The sequence below is a fragment of the Trichomycterus rosablanca genome, chromosome 21 (genome assembly GCF_030014385.1).
Source record: "Trichomycterus rosablanca isolate fTriRos1 chromosome 21, fTriRos1.hap1, whole genome shotgun sequence".
Taxonomy (NCBI): Eukaryota; Metazoa; Chordata; class Actinopteri; order Siluriformes; family Trichomycteridae; genus Trichomycterus; species Trichomycterus rosablanca.
This window is the reverse complement of record NC_086008.1, coordinates 20,367,816-20,390,912: the sequence shown is the minus strand read 5'-3', so window position 1 is coordinate 20,390,912 and position 23,097 is coordinate 20,367,816. Positions and strand designations below refer to the sequence as shown.

Genomic DNA, 23,097 nt, shown 5'->3' with positions numbered 1-23,097 from the left:
TGGGATTCAGGTCTGGACTTTGACTTGGCCATTCTAACACCTGGATACGTTTATTTGTGAACCATTCCATTGTAGATTTTGCTTTATGTTTTGGATCATTGTCTTGTTGGAAGATAAATCTCCGTCCCAGTCTCAGGTCTTTTGCAGACTGCAACAGGTTTTCTTCCAGAATGGTCCTGTATTTGGCTCCATCCATCTTCCCATCAATTTTAACCATCTTCCCTGTCCCTGCTGAAGAAAAGCAGGCCCAAACCATGATGCTGCCACCACCATGTTTGACAGTGGGGATGGTGTGTTCAGGGTGATGAGCTGTGTTGCTTTTACGCCAAACATAACGTTTTGCATTGTGGCCAAAAAGTTCGATTTTGGTTTCATCTGACCAGAGCACCTTCTTCCACATGTTTGGTGTGTCTCCCAGGTGACTTTTTATAGATATCTTTGAGAAATGGCTTTCTTCTTGCCACTCTTCCATAAAGGCCAGATTTGTGCAGTGTACGACTGATTGTGTCCTATGGACAGAGTCTCCCACCTCAGCTGTAGATCTCTGCAGTTCATTCAGAGTGATCATGGGCCTCTTGGCTGCATCTCTGATCAGTCTTCTCCTTGTTTGAGCTGAAAGTTTAGAGGGACGGCCGGGTCTTGGTAGATTTGCAGTGGTCTGATACTCCTTCCATTTCAATATGATCGCTTGCACAGTGCTCCTTGAGATGTTTAAAGCTTGGGAAATCTTTTTGTATCCAAATCCGGCTTTAAACTTCTCCACAACAGTATCTCGGACCTGCCTGGTGTGTTTCTTGGTCTTCATGATGCTCTCTGCGCTTTAAACAGAACTCTGAGACTGTCACAGAGCAGGTGCATTTATACGGAGACTTGATTACACACAGGTGGATTCTATTTATCACCATCAGTCATTTAGGTCAACATTGGATCATTCAGAGATCCTCACTGAACTTCTGGAGTGAGTTTGCTGCACTGAAAGTAAAGGGGCTGAATAATATTGCACGCCCCACTTTTTAGTTTTTTATTTCTAAAAAAAGTTTAAAATATCCAAAAAATTTCGTTCTACTTCACGATTGTGTCCCACTTGTTGTTGATTCTTCACAAAAAATTACAATTTCATATCGTTATGTTTAAAGCCTGAAATGTGGCAAAAGGTTGAAAAGTTCAAGGGGGCTGAATACTTTTGCAAGGCACTGTACATGTGGAATTTAGGACGGAGCCACTGTATCATCTACGTGAATCACTTAGCAGTTTAACTGAATCACTGAATCATGTGATTCTGTGAATTTGCTTTTCTGTGTTCCGTCCATTCCCTTCTGCATCATCCCCGATACTGTTGCTTTCTGTTTCCTATTTTCTACCTTTTCTAGAGTCCTGTCTCTACTCCCAGTTTCTCTCCCCATCCTTCTCTATACACTATTGATCCTCACCCCTCTGTTTCCTTCCCTGTTCCGTATCATTGTCCATCATTCCCGCTTGTCCTGTCCATCCCGGTCTCTCTCTCTCTCTCTCTCCGTCTCGCTCACTGTTGGGAGGTGGAGGAGGAGTTGGAGCGAGGGATGGAATCCCTGCCCATCATCTCCTGGCCCCACTCTCTGTGGATGGACTCCTGCAGGCCTCGCCCCGTGGTCTCGATGGGCAGAGCGCACGACGCCACGGCCGCCAGCAGACAGCAGCAGCAGTAGACGGACAGGGTCAGATACACCGACCACTCCAGCATCACCTGAACACACACAGTACTCAATCATTGTTGTGTAACAACTCCGCCCAATACAACGGTGCATCATTACACCAGCAGGTCCTTCGATACAACATAGGAGTTTTGCTTTCCCTTCTGGCCAGTGTATTGTCCAGTCTATTGAAAGGTTTTCTTGTCTGGAATTTATGGTCAGTACTAGCTTCCTTTTTACACAGTTGTTAAGAAGCTAAAAGTAAATCAGTGGTTGTTGAGTAGTTAATAGTAAAATACTAGAAATATAGATACACAGTAGTAATAATAATAATAATAAGCATAAGAATGGGAATACAAGGTGTATAATAATAATAACAATATTATTATTAATAATAATAATATATCTGGATAAACAGGGTTCCTGAAATAATAATAATAATAATAATAATAATAATAATAATAATAAAAATAATAATAATAATAATAATAATAATAATAAATCTGGATAAACAGGGTTCCTGAAATAATAATAATAATAATAATAATAATAATAATAATAAGCATAAGAATGGGAATACTAGGTATATATAATAATAATATATAATAATAATAATATAATAATAATAATAATAATATAGTATATAGTAATAATATATTTAAAGTACCTGAGCCACAAAAGGTGTGATGAGGGCGCCTACTCGAGCCATGCCACTGCTCGTACCCAGACCGAGAGCCCGCGTCGCTGTCGGATACACCTGTCAGATACAAAATATTTACCCTCAATATCAACTTAATATAAGCCCAGTTACAAAAAAGTTAGGACGGTAGGTAAAATGCAAATAAAACAAAAAGTAACACATGCCAAAATGATTGAAAAAGAGAAAACAATGGAACTGTGTTGTGTTACTGCATTGCACTCGTATACAAGCCCTGACCAGGACAAAACACTGGTAAAACATGGCAATGAAAATAAAAGAATTACAAGGAATTTAGGATTTTTACCATCTACAGTCCATAACATTGTTAAAAGATTCAGCGAAATCTGTGCACAATATTAAACACCTGTGACCCTTGACCCCGACTTGGACTAGGGATTCTGTTTAACTCGGGCCTGTAGGGCCGGTGTGGGATGAGGGAGTCGATGGGGTGGTGTGTTGTTTTTGTGGACGTACCTCAGGTGTGTAAACGTACGCTGCCTGAAAACCACCGGCGATAAACGCCCTCGCGATAAAGATCAGCACTGTCAGAGACGTCCTGCACACGCACACACACACACACACACACACACACACACACACACACACACAGGTTAAACATTGGTACATACACACTACATGGTTAAAAGTATGTGGACACAAGACCATTTCTAGCAAGGCTGTCTAACATATTTTGGAGCGCGTCTGTGGAAATTTGTGCCATTGATCGTTACCAGAAAGTGTGTGACTGATTATGCAATTCTAAGCAATGACTGTGACTGAAACCCCTGAAAGTAATAATAAGAAAGGGTGTCTACATACTTTTGGCCATGTAAGTGAGCATTGCTGGTACATGTGGCTGCCGTCCTATATTTATATATATACCAGATTGACAGACACTTGGTGCACGCACACACACACACACGTTTCTGTCTTGTAATTAGCCGAGCATAAGGAAGGAGAACGTGTTGGTGGTACCTGCCCACGCAGGCGTACAGCGGCACGATGCACAGCGAGAAGACGAGGAAGCACAGCGCCATGGTCTTCCTCCTCCCCAGCCTGTCGATCGCCCACAGCGTCACCAGGAGACCTGCAGAACATCCGTCCGTCCATCAGTACCGAGCGGGTATCAAATATTATTAAAAAATAAAAGTTGTTCCTTTCATACACTATATGGCCAAAAGTATTTGGACGCTTGATCGTGAGCTTGTCAGACTAAGAGTATTATTACAGTGTGACCTCTATGTGATTTTCGGCTAGAACAACAGCCGCTCTTCTGATTGTCAAAGATGGATGACGTCTGTGGGAATTTGTGCCAATTCCATTGTGACTGAATGAGGACGAATTCCCACAGACATACTTCACAAGAGTGGACTCTATTTTAATAGCATTTGTTGAAACAGGACGTCAGGTGTCCCAATACTTTTGGCCATAATGGGTCCCTTTTAAATTTGGTTCGCGTTACATTCTCTCATCTTGGCGCGTCTGTTACCTGGGAATTCGGAGAGCGTCGTCCACAGCAGGTCTTTGTAATCGTCCGAGTTCAGGTACTTGCACTCCAGGTTACACCTCGGCTCCGTCTTATTGCCGTTAGTCTCTGGGGACACACAGATGACCGCCGTTCACTTCTACAACATCAGCCGAATCAACTGACTGTCAATGGACAAGGAAAAAAATCTTGATTTGTATGATGATGTAAGGTTGTCAAACACAGCAGGTCACATGACTCACGTCCACAAGCTCCGCCCTCCTGGAACAGCTCGGTGGTGAGCAGTACGAGGCCGTAGTACGAGAACGCGTTCGAGAACCTGAAACACAAACACAGTTTCCACAGAACGTCAGAACCACGAGTGTCTAAAACATAGTTTTCAAGAATTAGTTTAGTGTAAAAACTGTGAGATTTGATTCTAAATTTAAGGATTAATCATTAAAGATGAACAGATTGTAATTTACGAAATAAATCCATATATTTTTTATAGACACATTAATGCTAACATTAAAGTTCTTTTGTCTTCTTTGCACCCTACTTGGACATGCTCGATTTCCCTGTACACTGGTGACCTCCCGACCACCCACCTCTTTTCAGGACAGGCTGGTGAATATTAATCAGTGTTGAGTGCAGATGAAGGACGTGTGAAACAATCTTAAGCTTTTCTCACCATATAAACCAGAGCAGCACAGTGGTCCAGCGGAACTGAGGCAGGAACAGATCACTGATCTTCCCTCGATCCTCCTGAAAAAAAGAGAAGTCAATTCATCTAGAAGATCCAGTCAAACAAAACCAAATAAAACAGAACAGAACTAAACAGAACCGAATAAAACAAACAGAATAAATCAGAACAGAATAAATCACAAAAGAACAGAACATATCGTATTAGAACAGAACACATCAGAACAGAAGAGAATAAAACCGAACAAAACAGAAAACAACAGAACAAATCAGAACAAAGAAGAACAAAATACAACAGAACACATCAGAAAAGAACAGAACAGAACAAAATAAATCAGAACAGAACAGAATGGAACAGAAAAAAACAGAACAGATTAAGTCAGAACAGAACAGAATAAATCAGAACAGAACAGAATAAATCAGAACAGAACACATCAGAACAGAACAGAATTAATCAGAACAGAACACATTAGAACAGAACAGAATAAATCAGAACAGAACAGAACAGAACACATTAGAACAGAACAAAATAAATCAGAACAGAACAGAATGGAACAGAACAAAACAGAACAGATTAACTCAGAACAGAACAGAATAAATCAGAACAGAACACATCAGAACAGAACAGAATTAATCAGAACAGAACACATCAGAACAGAACAGAATTAATCAGAACAGAACACATCAGAACAGAACAGAATAAATCAGAATAGAACAGAACAGAATTAATCAGAACAGAACACATTACAACAGAACAGAATAAATCAGAACAGAACAGAACAGATCAGAATAAGTCAGAACAGAACACATTAGAACAGAACAGAACACATCAGATCAGAATAAGTCAGAACAGAACACATTAGAACAGAACAGAACACATCAGATCAGAATAAATCAGAACAGAACAGAACAGAACACATTAGAACAGAACAGAACACATCAGATCAGAACAGATGAGAACCAAACAGAATAGAACAGAAGAGAACAGAACATGTAGATGTTCCAGGTTACCTGTCTGGCCACGATGAGTTTACCCAGTGGCATGGGCACCTTGTTCTCGGTGGCGATGCGTTTCAGGGTGTTCAGAGCTTTCTCCTGATTTCCTGACAGGACGTCGTAGCGGGCACTCTCAGGTAACCACTGCATCCCACACACACACACACACACACACACACACACACACACACGTTAGAAACAGCGCCTGCTTCTGTCTAGCTGGTATGTGATGCCAGCGCAGGAGGAAAACATACGAAGCAGAGGATGGCGAAGATGAAGAGCGGGATGGTGGAGAGACCAAGCAGCCATCGCCAGCCCAACGTCGGCATAACCAGGATGGCGAGAAGCACCTCGAACACCGTGCCGAGGGCCCAGAAGATCTACACACACACACACACACACACACACACAAAAGGAAGAAACACTTCTGATATCTGTTCCTGAATTACTGCTCAACCTGCACCTCACAAACTGCTGATACCTCAATCAGGAGGATGCATGTAGCTCTGGAGCGCATGGGGAGGAATTCAGCGTACAGAGTCACACTGGAAAAGATAAACAAAACAGAAGAGAAAATTAGGAGGAGAAAAACCTTCTTGCTGCTGCAACAGCGACTCCTACTGTCTGCTCGAGCTCACAAACCCTGTAATTAAACCGTTTTATCTGAATACAGATCATAAGGATTTGCAAATCATTACTGTCTCTAATAATAAGTAAAATTTATTAGTAAAATCAATTCTTGACCCCACTGTGTGTTGTGAGCAGCTTACGACTGAGGGGCTCCTCCGATGCCGAAGCCGACCAGAGCTCTGAGGAACAGGATCCAGCCGTAAATGGGAGCGAACGCACTCAGGATCCCGTAGAACAAAGTCCAGAACACGCTCATCTTCAGACCCTGAAACACACAAACACACACAGACGTCCAACATATAAAGATCATGGTACCTAAGAACTGCATCATCATCTCAAATCTTCTCAAATCATCTTCTACCCACTGAGCAGAACAAAACAGAACCAAATAAAACAGAACAGAAAAAAGACAGAAGAGAAGAAAATAAAACAGAAAAGAATAAAACAGAACCAAACAGAACCAAACAGAACAGAACCAAACAGAACAGAATAAAACTAAACAGAACCAAACAGAACAGAATAAAACAGAACAGAACCAAACAGAACAAAACTAAACAGAACAGAATAAAACAGAACAAAACTAAACAGAACAGAATAAAACAGAACAGAACCAAACAGAACAGAACCAAACAGAACAGAATAAAACAGAACAGAACCAAACAGAACAGAACCAAACAGAACAGAACCAAACAGAACAGAATAAAACAGAACAGAACCAAACAGAACAGAACCAAACAGAACAGAACCAAACAGAACAGAACCAAACAGAACAAAACTAAACAGAACAAAACTAAACAGAACAAAACTGAACAGAACAAGAGAACAAACACAAAATAAAGCAGAATAAAACGGAACAAAATAAAGCAGAACAGAACACATGAGAACTAAACAGAACACATGAGAACTGAACAGAACACATGAGAACTGTTAACAGTGTTATAAGTCTGGAATAATCGTATTTAAAACTATCATATAAAAATACTCACTGTTTTCCGTCCGTACTTGTCGGAAATGTTTCCCCATAACGAAGAGCTGAGCATCATGCCAATAAACACCACCTACACCAGAGAAGAAACAAAAGGTTCCCTGAGACACACTCCAAAATCCAAACCATGTGGTGGGAAGGTGCTACGGGTGTTTGAAATACGATGGCTGCGGATCCCTTTTCTCTGAAACAGGCGGTAAGGTTAAAGATGTTCTTCACCAGGCGTCCCTGAACCTGCCAGTCCACGTTGGGTACCAGTTTGTCATGAAAAAATACGATCAGGTAAAAAAAGAAAACAATCATTACAGCTGACTGGATTGGAAAACGTATTGGCACAATCGCAGGTTCTTACAGGAGTGGAATAGCTGAAGAACAAAGAACAGAACTGTGGGCCTCCCTTTATACTGCTCTAGTCACATCACATTGGGTGTTGTACTTTGGAACCTCTCCTTAGGAGGCCCACAGTTCTGTTCCCAGTCAGCTGGAATCTTCGTTTTCTTTTATTATCTAAACTTATTTTTCAGGGTCAGTGTCCACATACTTTTGGCCATTGAGGAAATATGACAGAAAAATATCATTTTTTAATCAGAGGCTGGAAATCCTTACCGACGTGAGCAGTGCCACCTCCCAGCTGGGCAACCTCCACTCGCAGTGCAGCTGTGGTGCCAGGATACTGAGGATCATCATCTCCATGGCATCGGCCATCTACACACAAACACACGGCGCGTCACACGCCGGCAACACGTGTAATTAAAACAGATCGTTTTCCAAACACACTCATCACACATGAGCCCGATTTCACAGACGCTCGTGTGACCAAATGGGCACAGATTCCAAATTCTTGGAAGTGGCAGACCAGACTCAGCATCAGTATAGAGTATAGATTAAATGTATGTAACTATTGGTTGCCAAGTCTATGAAAACCCCTCCTAATTCTAGACCCTGGAACCTAAAGGTTATGAACAAATACCACCAAGTAATGAAAGGTGACCACACCCTGCATTCCAGTCGCAGCCAACAATAACAAACATTTAACACGCTGTACCCAGGAGAGTCCGGTGAGGACGGAGAGCTTCCACTGGAACGGTCCGAAACCGATGGCCTCCACAGCGTCCTCCACCATGAAGGTATCTACAACCAGACCAAAACATATAGGACAGGATTACAAGTGTTCTCAGTGGTGCAACCGGCTTGATAAGAGGTTCAACAGACACGATAAGCCGCGTGAGGGACGGAACGCGGATGAGAATTATGATCATTATCACCTGTGTCTGTCTCACCTGTGTCCCGTTTACCTGCCCCCACATACGCCCTTTTGTTTTCCTACATAAGGGTTTGCTTCTATTTCCACCAATCAGAACCGTGTTCCCACAGAGAGCTGTATAGCGTATGGAGAGTCACACTACTCCCCACTGAGACTATGAGGACAAACTATAACCCCCCCCCCCCCGGTTTACAGTCAGTGATTGATTACATGTGAAGGTACCGTCAGTCGGATTGGCGAACTCCCGTGGCACGGGCGCACCGTCAGCCAGCGCCACGGAGTCCATGACGTCCCGCTCCACCTCCACCATCTGATCCCTCGTCCCGCACTCATCCTCCGAACGGGCGCTCTCTCCCGTACGCCGAAACTTCACCACACTGCAGGACAGACAGACAGACAAAGTGCCCCTATAAATAGGACTAGTTTGATGACGTCGTAGATTGACGACGTACAGCTTGATTGACAGTGGACAGTCTCACCCTCACATTTTACATTTTCGGCATTTAGAATCACTTTTATCCAAAGCGACTTACAGCTGTGTACTGTCTAAGCAATTGAGGGTTAAGGGCCTTGCTCAAGGGCCCAACCTGGCAGTGGTGGGGCTTAAACTGGCAACCTTCTGATTGCTGGACCATTACCTTAACCACCAGGCTACCAGCTGCCATACATTTTCTTCTATGGTATTCTTCTTTCTCAAGCAGTTGTAGCCTAGTGGTTAAGGTACTGGACTAGTAATCGAAAGGTCGCTAGTTCAAGCCCCACCACTGCCAAGTGGCTTTTATTGGGCCCTTGATCAAGGACCTTAATTCTTAATTGCTTAGACTAATATACTGTCACACTAGTTTAAGTCAATTTGGATGAAAGCATCTGGACTAGTAATCAAAAGGTCACTAGTTCAAGCCCCACCACTTCCAAGTGGCTTTTATTGGGCCCTTGAGCAAGGCCCTTAACCCTCAATTTAATTGCTTAGAAAATATACTATCACAGTACTGTGAGTCACTTTGGATAGACTAGACTAGTCTAGTAATCAAAAGGTCGCTGGTTCAAGCCCCACCACTGCCAGGTTACCACTGTTGGGCCCTTAAACAAGGCCCTTAAGTCTCAATTGCTTAGACAATATACTGTCACAGTACTGTAAGTCAATTTGAATAAAAGCGTCCGGACTAGTAATCAAAAGGTCGCTGGTTCAAGCCCCTTCACTGCCAGGTTGCCACTGTTGGGCCCTTGAGCAAGGCCCTTAACCCTCAGTTGCTTAGACAGTATACTGGTGGTGATAATCAGGGTATTCCCCGTCAACCTTTGCAAGAGACCACGCCACATGTACTTCTCGATTGGTGCATCATCAGGTGTCCACATACTTTTGGCTACATAGTGTAACTGAATAGCACAGAATTATTGCTGCTTTCCTCTGATGAGTCACTCAGCACACTGTATGTGATCCTGACAGACTACAGTACCATGTGGACCGGCTATGGGTGCGTTACCAAGGCAACAAGAGAGCTTCCTGTCTGGACAGACAGAGGGACGAAGGGGGCGAAAGACCGACTTATTTGGCACAAATTCCCACAGACATACTCTGAATGCCATAGCAGAAATGTGTGTGTGGGGAAGGCGACTCCATATAAATGCCATATAGATGCAAGGTGTCCACATTCTTTTGAACATACAGGGCGCATCAGTCTACAAAGAGTTAAAAGGCCATTTCTAAGGTTTAGGGACTCCGACGAACCACACCGAGAGCATTTTGCCTACAAACTGAAAGAACTTGGATCAGATGTGACCAGCCTACCAGCATTCTCCCTAAAGCGCAATGAGGATTGACTGCCAAAGTGCACATGGGAAATGGATATATCCAAATTAAAACAATGCAAAAGTGCTCAAGTACCGCCCCCCACTGTGATGTGTAACGTGTGGTTGAATGAAGCTCGGAATTCAGCAACACGAGTGAATGAACCAGCGTTACCAGACCCTTGATTCGACCCCTGGTGCTAGGAAGGAACTCAGGGGTCCATCAGGTGACTAAAACCTGGTTTGGACCCCAATCGGACCCATCAGAACCCATCAGAACGGTCTGCCGTGCTGCGAGAGGCTCTCCTGCCTCAGCGATCTGAGAGAGGGGGGTGCTGACAACCGTCAGGGCTCCTAATTACAGTAATCCCAGCATTCAGGCTCTTTACGCAGACGGACCGTGTAATTAACGCACGAGCCGCCTTAAGTTAGCGCCACTGATAACACAGTCGCCAACATCAGACATGGTAAAGAACACAGAGAATTTGTTCCTGCCCACGTGCCCTAAAACTCGTCAGGGGGCAGCGGATTAGAGTATGATGCCCACCTGCCTTGCCAATAATGACCAGCAGGGGAAAACAAAGGCGTTTCCTTTAAGCAGCGGTCTCTGCGCCTCATTTGTGCCCATTCAATCATAACAGCATGTGAGGACAAGCACTGATGTTGGCTTGAAGGCTTGACTAGCGGTCGATATTCCAATTCATCCTAAATGTGATCCATGTACTTGAAGTCAGGACTGTGTCTTAACCACTGGAGATCCTCCACATCAAACTGGTCAAACCACGACTTTGTGGACGCACTTTGGAAAGCATATTACGGCCCTGACTGATGATGAAGACTCTCATAGCATCTTAATAATGGATTATTAAGATGCTAGCATCTCATAGCATCTTAATAACAGTACTTTGGATAAAAGCGTCCGGACTAGTAATCGAAAGGTCGCTGGTTCAAGCCCCACTACTGCCAGGTTGCCACTGTTGGGCCCTTCAGCAAGGCCCTTAAGTCTCAACTGATTAGACAATATACTGTCACAGTACTGTTTGGATTAAAGCTTTCGGACTAGTAATCGAAAGGTCGCTGGTTCAAGCCCCACCACTTCCAGGTTGACACTGCTGATGGCTGTCAGTGTGGTTCGGTGGAGTCCCAGAGCCAAGAACCAAGAAACTGAAGGTTTGATTGGCTTAGATGAGTTGTGGATGTTTTTTTTACGTGGAGCTTATGTAGACTGACCCCTCGTTTCTGCATCTGGAACGAATGGCTCTCATTGTGGTTCGCTGGAGTCCTATTGAACGTAATATGTTGAGATTCAACCTGTGATATTACAGGAGTTCAAACCGGCCCTTTACTGTTTGGATCAAAGCTTTCGGACTAGCAATCACAAGGTCGCTGGTTCAAGCCCCACTACTGCCAGGTTGCCACTGTTGGGCCCTTCAGCAAGGCCCTTAAGTCTCAATTGCTTAAACAGTATAGTGTCACAGTACTGTAAATCGCTTTGGATAAAAGCGTCCAGACTAGTAATCAAAAGGTCGCTGGTTCAAGCCCCACTACTGCCAGGTTGCCACTGTTGGGCCCTTCAGCAAGGCCCTTAAGTCTCAATTGCTTAAACAGTATAGTGTCACAGTACTGTAAATCGCTTTGGATAAAAGCGTCCAGACTAGTAATCAAAAGGTCGCTGGTTCAAGCCCCACCACTGACAGGTTGCCAATGTTGGGACCTTGAGAAAGACTTCTTGGAGCTAATGGCTGTCAGTGTGGTTCGGTGGAGTCCCAGAGCCAAGAAGCAAGAAACTGAAGGTTTGATTGGCTTAGATGAGTTGTGGATGTTTTTTTTTTGTAATCACAAGGTCGCTGGTTCAAGCCCCACTACTGCCAGGTTGCCACTGCTGGGCCCTTCAGCAAGGCCCTTAAGTCTCAATTGCTTGGACAGAATACTGTCACAGTACTGTAAGTCGCTTTGGATAGAATGCAAATGTAAATATAATACAGTCTGGACCTGTTGTTTACAAAGCCAATCATCTACACAGCCATGAATACTGAGTACTGGTTCCATTAACAGACCCGTTCTGTGTCCCAGTGTTCCAGTGTGTAAGGAACGTTAGGTAACAGTACAGCGTTGTGGGGGGTCGGTGTGGCCGTATGTTACACATATAAGCATACATGAGCAGCCCAGGTAATAACAAACACACAACAATGAGCAGCGCTCCGACTCACGGCAGCTGTCTGAGCTGGAAGAGATCATCGTCCATCATGTTCTCGTGGGTGAGGAGCTCCGGTTCTTTGTCTCATCGCTGGTACATTCGCTCAAGCTGTGATTTCAGCACCGACGCCTGCTGGACAGAGAGCCGCCATGTAAACACACCGTCTGCAGGGGGAGAGAGAGGAGGAGGAGGAGGAGGGGCGTGGTTAAGAGAGGAGGGGCGTGGTTTGTCGTCCGCTTAAAGACGCAGCAGACCGGTATGGAACGAGTGCGCATGCTCAGGACTAATCCGTCCGCGCACATGTCAACAGAGAGCGTTCGTTCATCCTGATTAGGGTCGCAGTGGGTGCTGTGCTTCTCTTTGTCCACGTGATGAGCTAAAAACACAAAGGAAAGAAGCTCACTTGACTGTGGACGATCAGCGGCTTATTTATATTTGTGGCAAGCTGTAGCCTAGTGGTTAAGGTACTTGATTAGTAATCAGAGGGTCGTTGGTTCAAGCCCCACCACTGCCAGGTTGCAGCTGTTGGGCCCTTGTGCAAGGCCCTTAACCCTCAATTGCTCAGACTGTATACAGTAACTGTAATGTAAGTCACTTTGGGGTTTGAACCAGCAACATTCTGATTACTAGTCCAGTACTGCTACCACTGCCCTGATCATTATTTACATTTTTGGCATCTAGCAGACGCCTTCATACAGTATACAGTCTAAGAAATTAAAAGTTAAGGGCCTTGCTTAAGGGCCCAACAGAGGCAACCTGGCAGTAATGGGGCTTGAACCAGCAGTCTTCTGATTACTAGTTCAGTACCTCAACCACTGAGCTCCCATATAATAGCTTATAATTCATAACATTTCCTTTGTAAGTATTTGGATTCACAACGGTCCTTACAGCATAGAGCCCATCTCTGTGTGAGGTCTATCATTATGGTAGAGACAGTCCACGGAGCAAATATACATAAAATAAATATATAAGTCCTGGGTCTAATCACAAAGATGCACAGATGTGGAAATTGATTCAGGATTGTTTAAATGTGTTAAACATGCCTTTGAAAAGAAAACTACAGCCGCAATGCCTAGGTCAGGCCACTTCTCTGAGCTTAGCCAACAAATTAGACTCGTCTTACTGGCTACTTGCAATTGTAAATCAGTGTAAAGTTCCAAAAAGCAAAACATTTAAAAAGGTAAAACATTTCATCCTGTTTTTGTACTTATTACTAGAACTTTACATACTGTCCCAAGTTTAATGGACGATGTTTTACGACATTAATGATAACTAATAATAATCATTAGCAAGGACGCCTGGAATTTGTCAGCAATGAAGCGTTTGTGGATGTTTTTTTCCGTGGAGTTTATGTACACTGACCCCTTGTCTCCGCATTTGGAACTAACGGCTCTCGGTGTGGTTCAGTGGGGTCCCAACGCTAAGAATCAAAACATCTAAGAAACTGCAGGTCTGGTCGGTGTAGATGAATTGTGGATGTTTTTTTTCACCATTTGTCAGCAATGAAGCGTCTGTGGATGCTTCTTCTGTGGAGTTTATGTATACTGACCCCTTGTGTTTGCATTTGGAGCTAATGGCTCTCAATGTGGTTCGGTGGAGTCCCAAAGCTAAGAATGGAAACATCTAAGGAACTGCAAAAACGTTTAACTTGCTGTCAAAAATGATGTTAAATTTTATGTCCTGATACTTTCGACTGATAAATTGCTTAAGAAAACAACAAACACAAGCACAGACAAGAGAGTCATTTTGGGAAACACAACGTTTATTAATCTTTAAAGTATAAAAAGTGCAAATACAAAGCCGTTCTTTTATATTCTTATATTATTTATAAGTCAACAGCGAGACTCCATCGTCTGTGTCAAAAACTCCTGCGGGAGAGAAAAAAATAATGATTTTATTAGGTATCAAGAGAATAAATCCAGTCCACGTCATTAATATGTGTTAATGAGGAACATAAAGTGGTGTGAAAATGTTACAAGTAATAGCATGTCTAGTTTCAGTGTGCATAAAGGGGGGCGAATACTTTTTCACACCACTCCACATGTTTATACATCTCCATCATTACCACGACTGGATCAGAACCAGCAGCGCTCGGTGAGCTCGAGCCTCCTTTCAGCTCCCTGCATCTCACGTATTCCTGAGCCAGACCAACAGCGTCGTCCTTCCTGTCCACAAAGAAAAAAGATCATGTGACACCTTCATGTAGACTAACTAACGGCTCTCAGTGTGGTTCGGTGGAGTCCCAATGCTAAGAATCGAAACATCTAAGAAACTGCAGGTCTGGCTGGTTTGGATAAGCTGTGGATGTTTTTGGGGGAGTTTATGTAGACTGACCCCTTGTGTTTGCATTTGGAACTAACGGCTCTCAGTGTGGTTCGGTGGAGTCCCAAAGCTAAGAACCGAAACATCTAAGAAACTGCAGGTCTGGCTGGTTTGGATAAGCTGTGGATGTTTTGGGGGGAGTTTATGTAGACTGACCCCTTGTGTTTGCATTTGGAACTAACGGCTCTCAGTGTGGTTCGATGGAGTCCCAACGCTAAGAATCGAAACATCTAAGGAACTGCAGGTCTGGCTGGTTTGGATAAGCTGTGGATGTTTTTGGGGGAGTTTATGTAGACTGACCCCTTGTGTTTACATTTGGAACTAACGGCTCTCAGTGTGGTTCGGTGGAGTCCCAACGCTAAGAACCGAAACATCTAAGGAACTGCAGGTCTGGCTGGTTTGGATAAGCTGTGGATGTTTTTGGGGGAGTTTATGTAGACTGACCCCTTGTGTTTGCATTTGGAACTAACGGCTCTCAGTGTGGTTCGGTGGAGTCCCAACGCTAAGAATCGAAACATCTAAGGAACTGCAGGTCTGGCTGGTTTGGATAAGCTGTGGATGTTTTGGGGGGAGTTTATGTAGACTGACCCCTTGTGTTTGCATTTGGAACTAACGGCTCTCAGTGTGGTTCGGTGGAGTCCCAAAGCTAAGAACCGAAACATCTAAGGAACTGTAGGTCTGGCTGTCTTAGATGAATTGTGGGTGTTTTGGGGGGAGTTTATGTAGGCTGACCCCTCATCTCTGCATTTGGAGCTAATGGCTCTCAATGTGGTTCGGTGGAGTCCCAGAGCTAAGAACTGAAACATCTAAGGAACTGCAGGTCTGGCTGTCTTAGAGGAGTTGTGGATGTTTTTCTGATGGAGTTTATGTAGACTGTCACCTTGTCTCTGCATTTGGAGCTAACGGCTCTCAGTGTGGTTCAGTGGAGTCCCAGAGCCAAGAACCAAGAACCAAAAGGTCTGATTGGCTTAGATGAGTTGTGGATGTTTTTTGGTGAAGTATATGTAGGCCGACCCTTTGTCTCTGCATTTGGAACTAATGGCTCTCATTGTGGTTCGCTGGAGTCCTACCGAACGTAATACTGGGATTCGACCCGTGATATTACAGAAGCTCGAACCTGTCGTGACTGAGCAGAGAACGAAGCAGCTCGTCCACCTGGTCCGTCCGAGCCTTCAACACCAAATGCTTCATGAGCGGCCGCAGGCGCTCGCTCTTCATCAGTCCCCGATAGCGGCCGCTCTGGAACAGGAACGTCAGGACCGTGTCCCGGATCTGCGGTTCAGCGGTGAGAGAAGTAACCGTTAGTAATCGGACGCCCCCCGTTGACGATCGGCTCGCTCGTGTGGCGAGGAGGACGCGAACCTGAGAGGGAATTCCGGCCAGCTCTCCGGTCTTCATACTCTCCTCCAGCTGATCCAGGATGACAGTGGGGTTACAGGACAACAGGAAGCTCTGGTCACACAGCACATCATGAGGACACGTTAGGAAACGTTTTGTAATTCTGGTAGACGTTAATTTATCAAATATATAAACAAATATTAGTTGCACTATTTGGTGTTATGCCAGTAGATACTCACCTAAGTAACAGTAAGTGTAATGTATTGGCTTTTTGCACTCTGCTAGCCAGACGATTAATATTGTTTAGGTGTAAAGACCCTCTCCCCCCGACTTACGCCCACTGGATTGGAGAGGTTATGCAATACCTCAAATTAGAGAAAATAAGATACTCTCTTCAAGGATCAGTGCAGAGGTTTTATACAACCTGGCAGTCCTTCTTGACATTTGTGGAAAATATGAAAGCTGGAAATATGACCCATTAAGAGATACTAGGTTTATGATATGAAGGATGTGTTTATTTTGGTATTACTATATGCCTTGTTATTTTATTATGTAGAAATCTGTGATTTATTTCTATCTTTTTGAAATCTGGTGTATGCAGGTCTGAGGGGTGGGGTGGGAGGGGTTAAGGGGGCTTGGGATTGTCTGTATTCTGTATACTGTAAAAATCTTTAATAAAAAGACTTTGATTAAAAAAAAATATATATATATAAACAAATATTTAAAACCAATAAAAATTTCCATTTATTGTCAATTTTACCACCGCTTTACCCTGATTAGGATGGGTCAGGATGCAAAGCAGTACCACGAACAAAGCCCCAATCCATCAAGCGACTTTGGCCACCCCCGAGACATAGCCAATCATGTCCAATCACCGGCTGAGATCCAAACCCGTAAGACACATGGATTTTACATCTTATTATTTTATTATTATTATTTTATTCTTTCAGCTGCTCCTGTATTTAAGATGTCGCCACAGTGGATCTGGTGTGCATACCAGACTAAACTTTCCTTATTTCCTTAGCTCCTCCCCTCCCATGATGTCAAAGAAGATGCCTGACCGGCCGATAGCGACCCACAATTTGTCCATGATTTTTATCGCAACCCAGGGAACACAACGATGCATCAAAAATGAAATAAACGTAATTAATGAAAATGGTGGCAATCCGGTCCCACTATGGTTTACAAGACATAACATAAACCCACCACAGGAGGGCATAAGTGCACAAGTTTCTTTCTATAAATATGTGCCTCTTCTCTGCGATACATTTTGAAAAACCCTGTTCTAGACAACTCAGTACAGTATTGAACCCACTGTGCTTCCCGCACCTGGATTTGCTGCTCCCTCTTCTTGGAGCAGGGGATGAGCAGGAGGGTCCCGAGAGAGTAGGCCATCAGGTTAAACTGAGCGAAGCGCTTGGCGATGCCGATCAGATCCAGATTCAACAGAAACGGGCATCTGGTCACCAAACACACGTAAAATCAAACCATTTGTTAATATGCCACAACACGACAGCTGAACGAGTTCAGGGAGGAGCACCTACTTGAGCAGGAGAACGAAGGTCTTGTAGAAAGTGGCCTGTTGATGTGGGCTCAGGGGAAGAGATGCTGTGAAACACAACAAACAGGATTCAGCTGGAAATGCGCAATTATTCAGGCTTATTTTTGCACTTTTTTGGTTCGGAAGTGAACCTACCTGTCATGAAGGGGGCCAAAACGACACTCCGCCACGTCCTGGAAAAACTGGGCATCTGCAAAAAAAATAGGATTAAGCTCTTTAGGACTCCATTCAGTAGAATCTCTACGTCATGCCGGGGATTTGAGGCCATTCTATGGCTTCAGAAATGGGAGGGAAGGGGGTCGGTGCTGGAGCCTATCCCAGCTTATCAATGGGCGCAAGGCACACAGTAACACCCTGGACGGGGCGCCAGTCCATCACAGGGCAGACACACACACACACACACACACACTCACCTATAGGGCAATTCAGTGTCTCCAATTAACCTGACAATGTTTTTGGACTGTGGGAGGAAACCGGAGCTCCGAAAGGAAACCCATGCAGACAAGAGGAGAACATGCAAACTCCGCGCAGAAAGGACCCGGACTTCCCCGCCTGGGGATCGAACCCAGGTCCTTCTTGCTGTGAGGCGACAGTGCTACCCACCGAGCCACCGTGCCGCCCGCTCAGAAAACAGCCGTGATTAAAAGGGCTGTGTTCTAAAGCGCACCCTAGTGTACTTTAAATAAGGGCGTCCTGAGTCAGTGTTGGTTCCACTGTAAATGTCAGTAACAGAAAGGACGGGTAGCTTGATTCAACAGGGGGAAAAATGGCTAACTGGCAACCGCATCCATTGACACGGCTGCAGTGATTTACACCTGGTTTTGGGAGGTGGAAGATATAAGGTGCACCGGCTGTCAGTAACAGTCCAAACCTTGGAATCAGCGTCTTTAGGTGAGGATTTAATGAATGTTGAAGTTAGTTAGTACCTCTAAAAGGCTGGGGACTGCTCGTAGAGTTTCCAGAATCTTCTGCAGGCTGCTTATCTATAAATGAAGTGAAAAAGCTTTAACCCTGGTCCTGATACACCATATGACATCTAAAGTATGGGAACACCTGGTCATTAAGTATGCAAAGTTTTACATGCAATGTAAGGAGCAGCCGTACCATGTTAAAGACCAGAAGTTTCTGCAGCACGCCGCTCCATAGCTGCGGATCGTACACCTCGTACTCCAGACAAAGATCTGCGACCAGACGCACAGCCTGCACACGCATAAAGTCGAACGGTCCATCGGTTAAACTTTTTTTGCACGTTTAACCAACTTTACCGCAGTTCTACAGTATTAGACTCCTGAACGATGCGCTTAATGTACCTGAGGTTCGTTGCTGTGGTTTTTCCATAAGCCCTTGATCATGCCTTCCTTTGGGCTACTGAGAAACATCTCCAGGTTGTAGGGGATATTGAGAGCCTCCAGCTGAGAGAGGTACACGTAGCACTTCAGGTAGTGCCTGTGATTAAAAGTAATAAATATAAATGACGAGTCACATCATAAAGGTAGGAATACCATATCCACTGTGAAGTACGGTGGTGGGAGTATCATGTCGTCAAAAGGAACATGAATGGACAGAATGTTTTAGGACGTATTGGACTGGAGAATAAGCCAATAAACCTTCGTCTTCGATAATTAAATATATTTAATTAATTATTGTATTTTATTTTAATAATTAAATATTATTTAGGACAAAAAATGGACAAAATTGAACCACAATGCTGCAGAGAAACAGTGAAGTCTGAATACTTAGTTTCAAAACTTCTCTTTGGATGATTTAAAATAGAGAGATCTTTTCTATTCTGTGCATCCTGACACATCACGCTACCACCACCGTATTTTACAGTTGCTATTATGTACTTATTGGCTTTCTCTCAGACATAGCCCATGTTTCCCAGCTATCATTAGGTTCTCAGAACTATGGCAATTTTAAGACAAGCCATAATGTTCCCCATGGTTAGCACTGGTCAAACGTAGATGCTTAATTTCTCTTTATGTTTAAGTTCAACTGCTTACTTGACTTTATCTCTGGGCGTGTGGGACAGCGCCTGCAACGTAGCCGCGTCCGCGATGTGAATGAGACAGAGCAGAGCTCTGCTCCGGTGCTCAAAGGTCAACCTGAGACCCGATCCTCCTAACGGCTGAGGAGAAAGGCAGAAGAAAAACTGTTAGAACAGGATAAAGAAGGACTGTGTGTTATAAAACAATCCGTGCCATATAATTAGGGCTAGTTCGAATGCACCTATAGTCAGCTGCTATAGTCAGAGAAGAGAGGATTGAAGAGACATAGAGTCTGTACCATAATATCCTACAGTAAGAGATAGTTACCCAGGTCTCTGCAGTCAAGATGGGACTAAGCAAACGGGCGCTCATGTCCATGGGGTGCATCTGCAGCAAATACACCACCCTGCAAAATTAAAAACAAAAGCATTAAAGAACTAATTCTAATGTCTGTTTTTTTTAGGTGAATTATAATTGTATAATCCAACTTTATGCCAACAGTTTGTGCACAATCATGTCTGAATTGAAAGGGTCCTTCCACAGACACAATCCCTAATTTTAGGGGGGTGTTTCCCAGAGGTTTGGGAGCCATTATAGCCATAAAGGAGAGGGTCAGGTCCATATTTATTTTAGAATGAGAGCAAACTCAAGGTCAGCTGATCAGGTAGCACTGTTATCAACTAGCATTTTGATGAGAGGTATTATGACATCACTAGACTATTTATTTATTTATTAGGACTTTAACGTCATGTTTTACACACTTCGGTTCCATTCATGACAGGAACGGTAGTTACTGCTTACACAAGATTCATCAGTCATGGACAATTTTGTATCTCCAATTCTCCTCACTTGCATGTCTTTGGACTGTGGGAGGAAACCGGAGCTTCCGGAGGAAACCCACACAGACACGGGGAGAAAGGACCCGGACCGCTCCACCTAAGAATCGAACCCAGGACCTTCTTGCTGCTGTGAGGCGACAGTGCTATCCACCGAGCTACCCACATCACTACACTAGAGCATAAAGACTTTCATTTACCTCATGAGATCAGGATCATCAGTTATATCAGTAGCAGAGTCCTGGTACTGGATGTCCTGTAGTGTAGTAACAATATTAATTAACCATCAACATTTATACATGTTACATGTTACACTGATGAGCCAAAACATTAAAACCACCCACTAAATGTGCATATACTTTATTCTAAACAGCCGAGCAACAAATAGTATTAAAATAAAGTGACCTCCATGTGATCCTTTCAGCTAGAACAACAAAAGGCTGTGGGAATTTGTGCTTATTCAGTAAAAAAGAGCACTTGTATGGTTGGAATAAGAGATGGACCTGCTTCACATGTCTCTGTGAGTTAGAGCTGTGAGGTCGTAATGTTTTGGCTCATCTGTAATTATTATGGGCATTATTTTCTGTGTGTGTGTGTGTGTGTGTGTGTGTTATGGATCCCACCTTGCCATTCGGTTGGTCTGTTTTGCAAAGCCACTTCTCCAGGAGAATGTTCCGGATCTTCAGGAGATCAACCCCGTTGATGGAGGCGATCTCTGTCGCCACTGTGTGAATGTCTAATGAGAAATGAAACACAGCTAACACTTAAAGTCTACCAACATTTGCAACAGAAGGTTTTTAGGCCTCTTATTTCATAGACATTCCCACAGACACACTCCAAAATGCAAAATGAACTCTATTTTTATCCCAGTGAGATCCTCTCAGACCAGGATGAGCAACAGAGCACCCTGACCTGGGTAGATCTGTCCAGCGGGACTCTTCATGCGCTCCACCACCGAGCCGTGCTCGAACAGAGCCACGATGAGCCGGCCGGGCAGTCCGGTCAGCTTCAGGAGCTCCGGACAGTCCAGCTGACAGGCCATGAGGGCGTTCTCCGTGGCCGAGCGCTGGTACTGCAGCTGCAGCTTGGACGTGAGCATCTCGCCCCTCGTCTGGAGCTCGCCCTGTTCACAGAGCAACAGTTAAAGCACATCAAACTTGTACTCAGTCATCAGGAGAAATGTCCACGTCACTAAGGTCACAAACCTCTAAAGCGTCGGACTTCAACAATTTCTGGACGAGCTCCAGGCTGAACTTCAAAAACATGGTTTTCTCAGCACCTGCAATAAAAAGAGAATAAAAAAAAGAGATTTTTCCATCATTTAGGGAAAAATTAAACCCCGCTGTGGCATTTTGGCCCAATTTGTACCCAGGATGGAGTTTGTACCACTTCAGGTCTGATTTATTAAACTGACTTACAGTATCCAAACAGGTCAAACCCAATTACACCGCAGCTTCAGCTCGCAGTCCCACATCATCCCACTTCTACTCCCATTGACCGCTGGAACGATGTTCTTACTACGAAAAGCAGTATTCGCCTGTCGCCCCGGTATTATGAGACCCACAGGGGCCAAAACGATCTGCCCATCAAATGTTCAAGGAACCCCTAAGGGTGCGGCGTCTATTTTATATTGTGGAGTCCAAAGATGTCCTGTAGGTACATACGCACTTATATACAGTGGATTCGGAAAGTATTCAGACCCCTTGACTTTGTGCCACGGCTATAACATGTTTATAACATGTGTCAAGTGTGAGAAATATATATATAAAATATATATACAGTGTATCACAAAAGTGAGTACACCCCTCACATTTCTGCAAATTTTTCATTATATCTTTTCATGGGACAACACTATAGACATGAAACTTGGATATAACTTAGAGTAGTCAGTGTACAGCTTGTATAGCAGTGTAGATTTACTGTCTTCTGAAAATAACTCAACACACAGCCATTAATGTCTAAATAGCTGGCAACATAAGTGAGTACACCCCACAGTGAACATGTCCAAATTGTGCCAAAATGTGTCGTCGTCCCTCCCTGGTGTCATGTGTCAAGGTCCCAGGTGTAAATGGGGAGCAGGGCTGTTAAATTTGGTGTTTTGGGTACAATTCTCTCATACTGGCCACTGGATATTCAACATGGCACCTCATGGCAAAGAACTCTCTGAGGATGTGAGAAATAGAATTGTTGCTCTCCACAAAGATGGTCTGGGCTATAAGAAGATTGCTAACACCCTGAAACTGAGCTACAGCATGGTGGCCAAGGTCATACAGCGGTTTTCCAGGACAGGTTCCACTCGGAACAGGCTTCGCCAGGGTCGACCAAAGAAGTTGAGTCCACGTGTTCGGCGTCATATCCAGAGGTTGGCTTTAAAAAATAGACACATGAGTGCTGCCAGCATTGCTGCAGAGGTTGAAGACGTGGGAGGTCAGCCTGTCAGTGCTCAGACCATACGCCGCACACTGCATCAACTCGGTCTGCATGGTCGTCATCCCAGAAGGAAGCTGACGCACAAGAAAGCCCGCAAACAGTTTGCTGAAGACAAGCAGTCCAAGAACATGGATTACTGGAATGCCCGGTGGTCTGACGAGACCAAGATAAACTTGTTTGGCTCAGATGGTGTCCAGCATGTGTGGCGGCACCCTGGTGAGAAGT

General features: G+C 44.2%; 2 protein-coding genes across 2 annotated transcripts in view; both read right to left on the bottom strand.

Moving 5' to 3' along the window:
- Positions 1-1,226: 1,226 nt before the first annotated feature.
- On the bottom strand, positions 1,227-12,524 carry svopa (SV2 related protein a). Its single transcript, XM_063017959.1, has 16 exons — positions 12,411-12,524; positions 8,635-8,789; positions 8,194-8,279; positions 7,755-7,853; positions 7,150-7,221; positions 6,304-6,428; positions 6,015-6,078; positions 5,788-5,913; positions 5,549-5,677; positions 4,527-4,600; positions 4,099-4,175; positions 3,860-3,964; positions 3,346-3,457; positions 2,845-2,926; positions 2,338-2,427; positions 1,227-1,723 (listed from the first exon to the last, which is right to left on the bottom strand). The coding sequence occupies exons 1-16, from the start codon at positions 12,446-12,448 to the stop codon at positions 1,523-1,525; spliced, it is 1,635 nt and encodes a 544-aa protein (XP_062874029.1). The 5' UTR covers positions 12,449-12,524; the 3' UTR covers positions 1,227-1,522.
- A 1,614-nt stretch (positions 12,525-14,138) lies between these two features.
- kntc1 (kinetochore associated 1) overlaps positions 14,139-23,097 on the bottom strand; it is a 30,777-nt gene continuing 21,818 nt past the window's right edge. Inside the window, exons 46-61 of the mRNA XM_063017809.1 lie at positions 21,648-21,721; positions 21,355-21,565; positions 21,066-21,178; positions 20,643-20,698; positions 19,934-20,012; positions 19,622-19,746; positions 18,929-19,064; positions 18,723-18,818; positions 18,545-18,601; positions 17,754-17,808; positions 17,602-17,665; positions 17,387-17,516; positions 16,082-16,171; positions 15,837-15,991; positions 14,463-14,562; positions 14,139-14,265 (exon numbers count right to left, since the gene is read on the bottom strand). Coding sequence (XP_062873879.1) covers positions 14,230-14,265; positions 14,463-14,562; positions 15,837-15,991; positions 16,082-16,171; positions 17,387-17,516; positions 17,602-17,665; positions 17,754-17,808; positions 18,545-18,601; positions 18,723-18,818; positions 18,929-19,064; positions 19,622-19,746; positions 19,934-20,012; positions 20,643-20,698; positions 21,066-21,178; positions 21,355-21,565; positions 21,648-21,721 — 1,577 coding nt within the window. The 3' untranslated portion in view covers positions 14,139-14,229. The remainder of the gene's footprint in view (positions 14,266-14,462; positions 14,563-15,836; positions 15,992-16,081; positions 16,172-17,386; positions 17,517-17,601; positions 17,666-17,753; positions 17,809-18,544; positions 18,602-18,722; positions 18,819-18,928; positions 19,065-19,621; positions 19,747-19,933; positions 20,013-20,642; positions 20,699-21,065; positions 21,179-21,354; positions 21,566-21,647; positions 21,722-23,097) is intronic.

What these genes read in the sequence shown, in the direction of transcription:
- svopa (XM_063017959.1), bottom strand. Translation starts at nt 12,448, where the DNA reads ATGATGGACGATGATCTCTTCCAGCTCAGACAGCTGCC. An exon ending in AGGTGGCACTGCTCACGTCG is followed by an intron (nt 7,222 to 7,754) that starts GTAAGGATTTCC and finishes TCTCTGGTGTAG; the next exon opens with GTGGTGTTTATTGGCATGAT. An exon ending in TCACACCTTTTGTGGCTCAG is followed by an intron (nt 1,724 to 2,337) that starts GTACTTTAAATA and finishes GTGTGTGTTCAG; the next exon opens with GTGATGCTGGAGTGGTCGGT.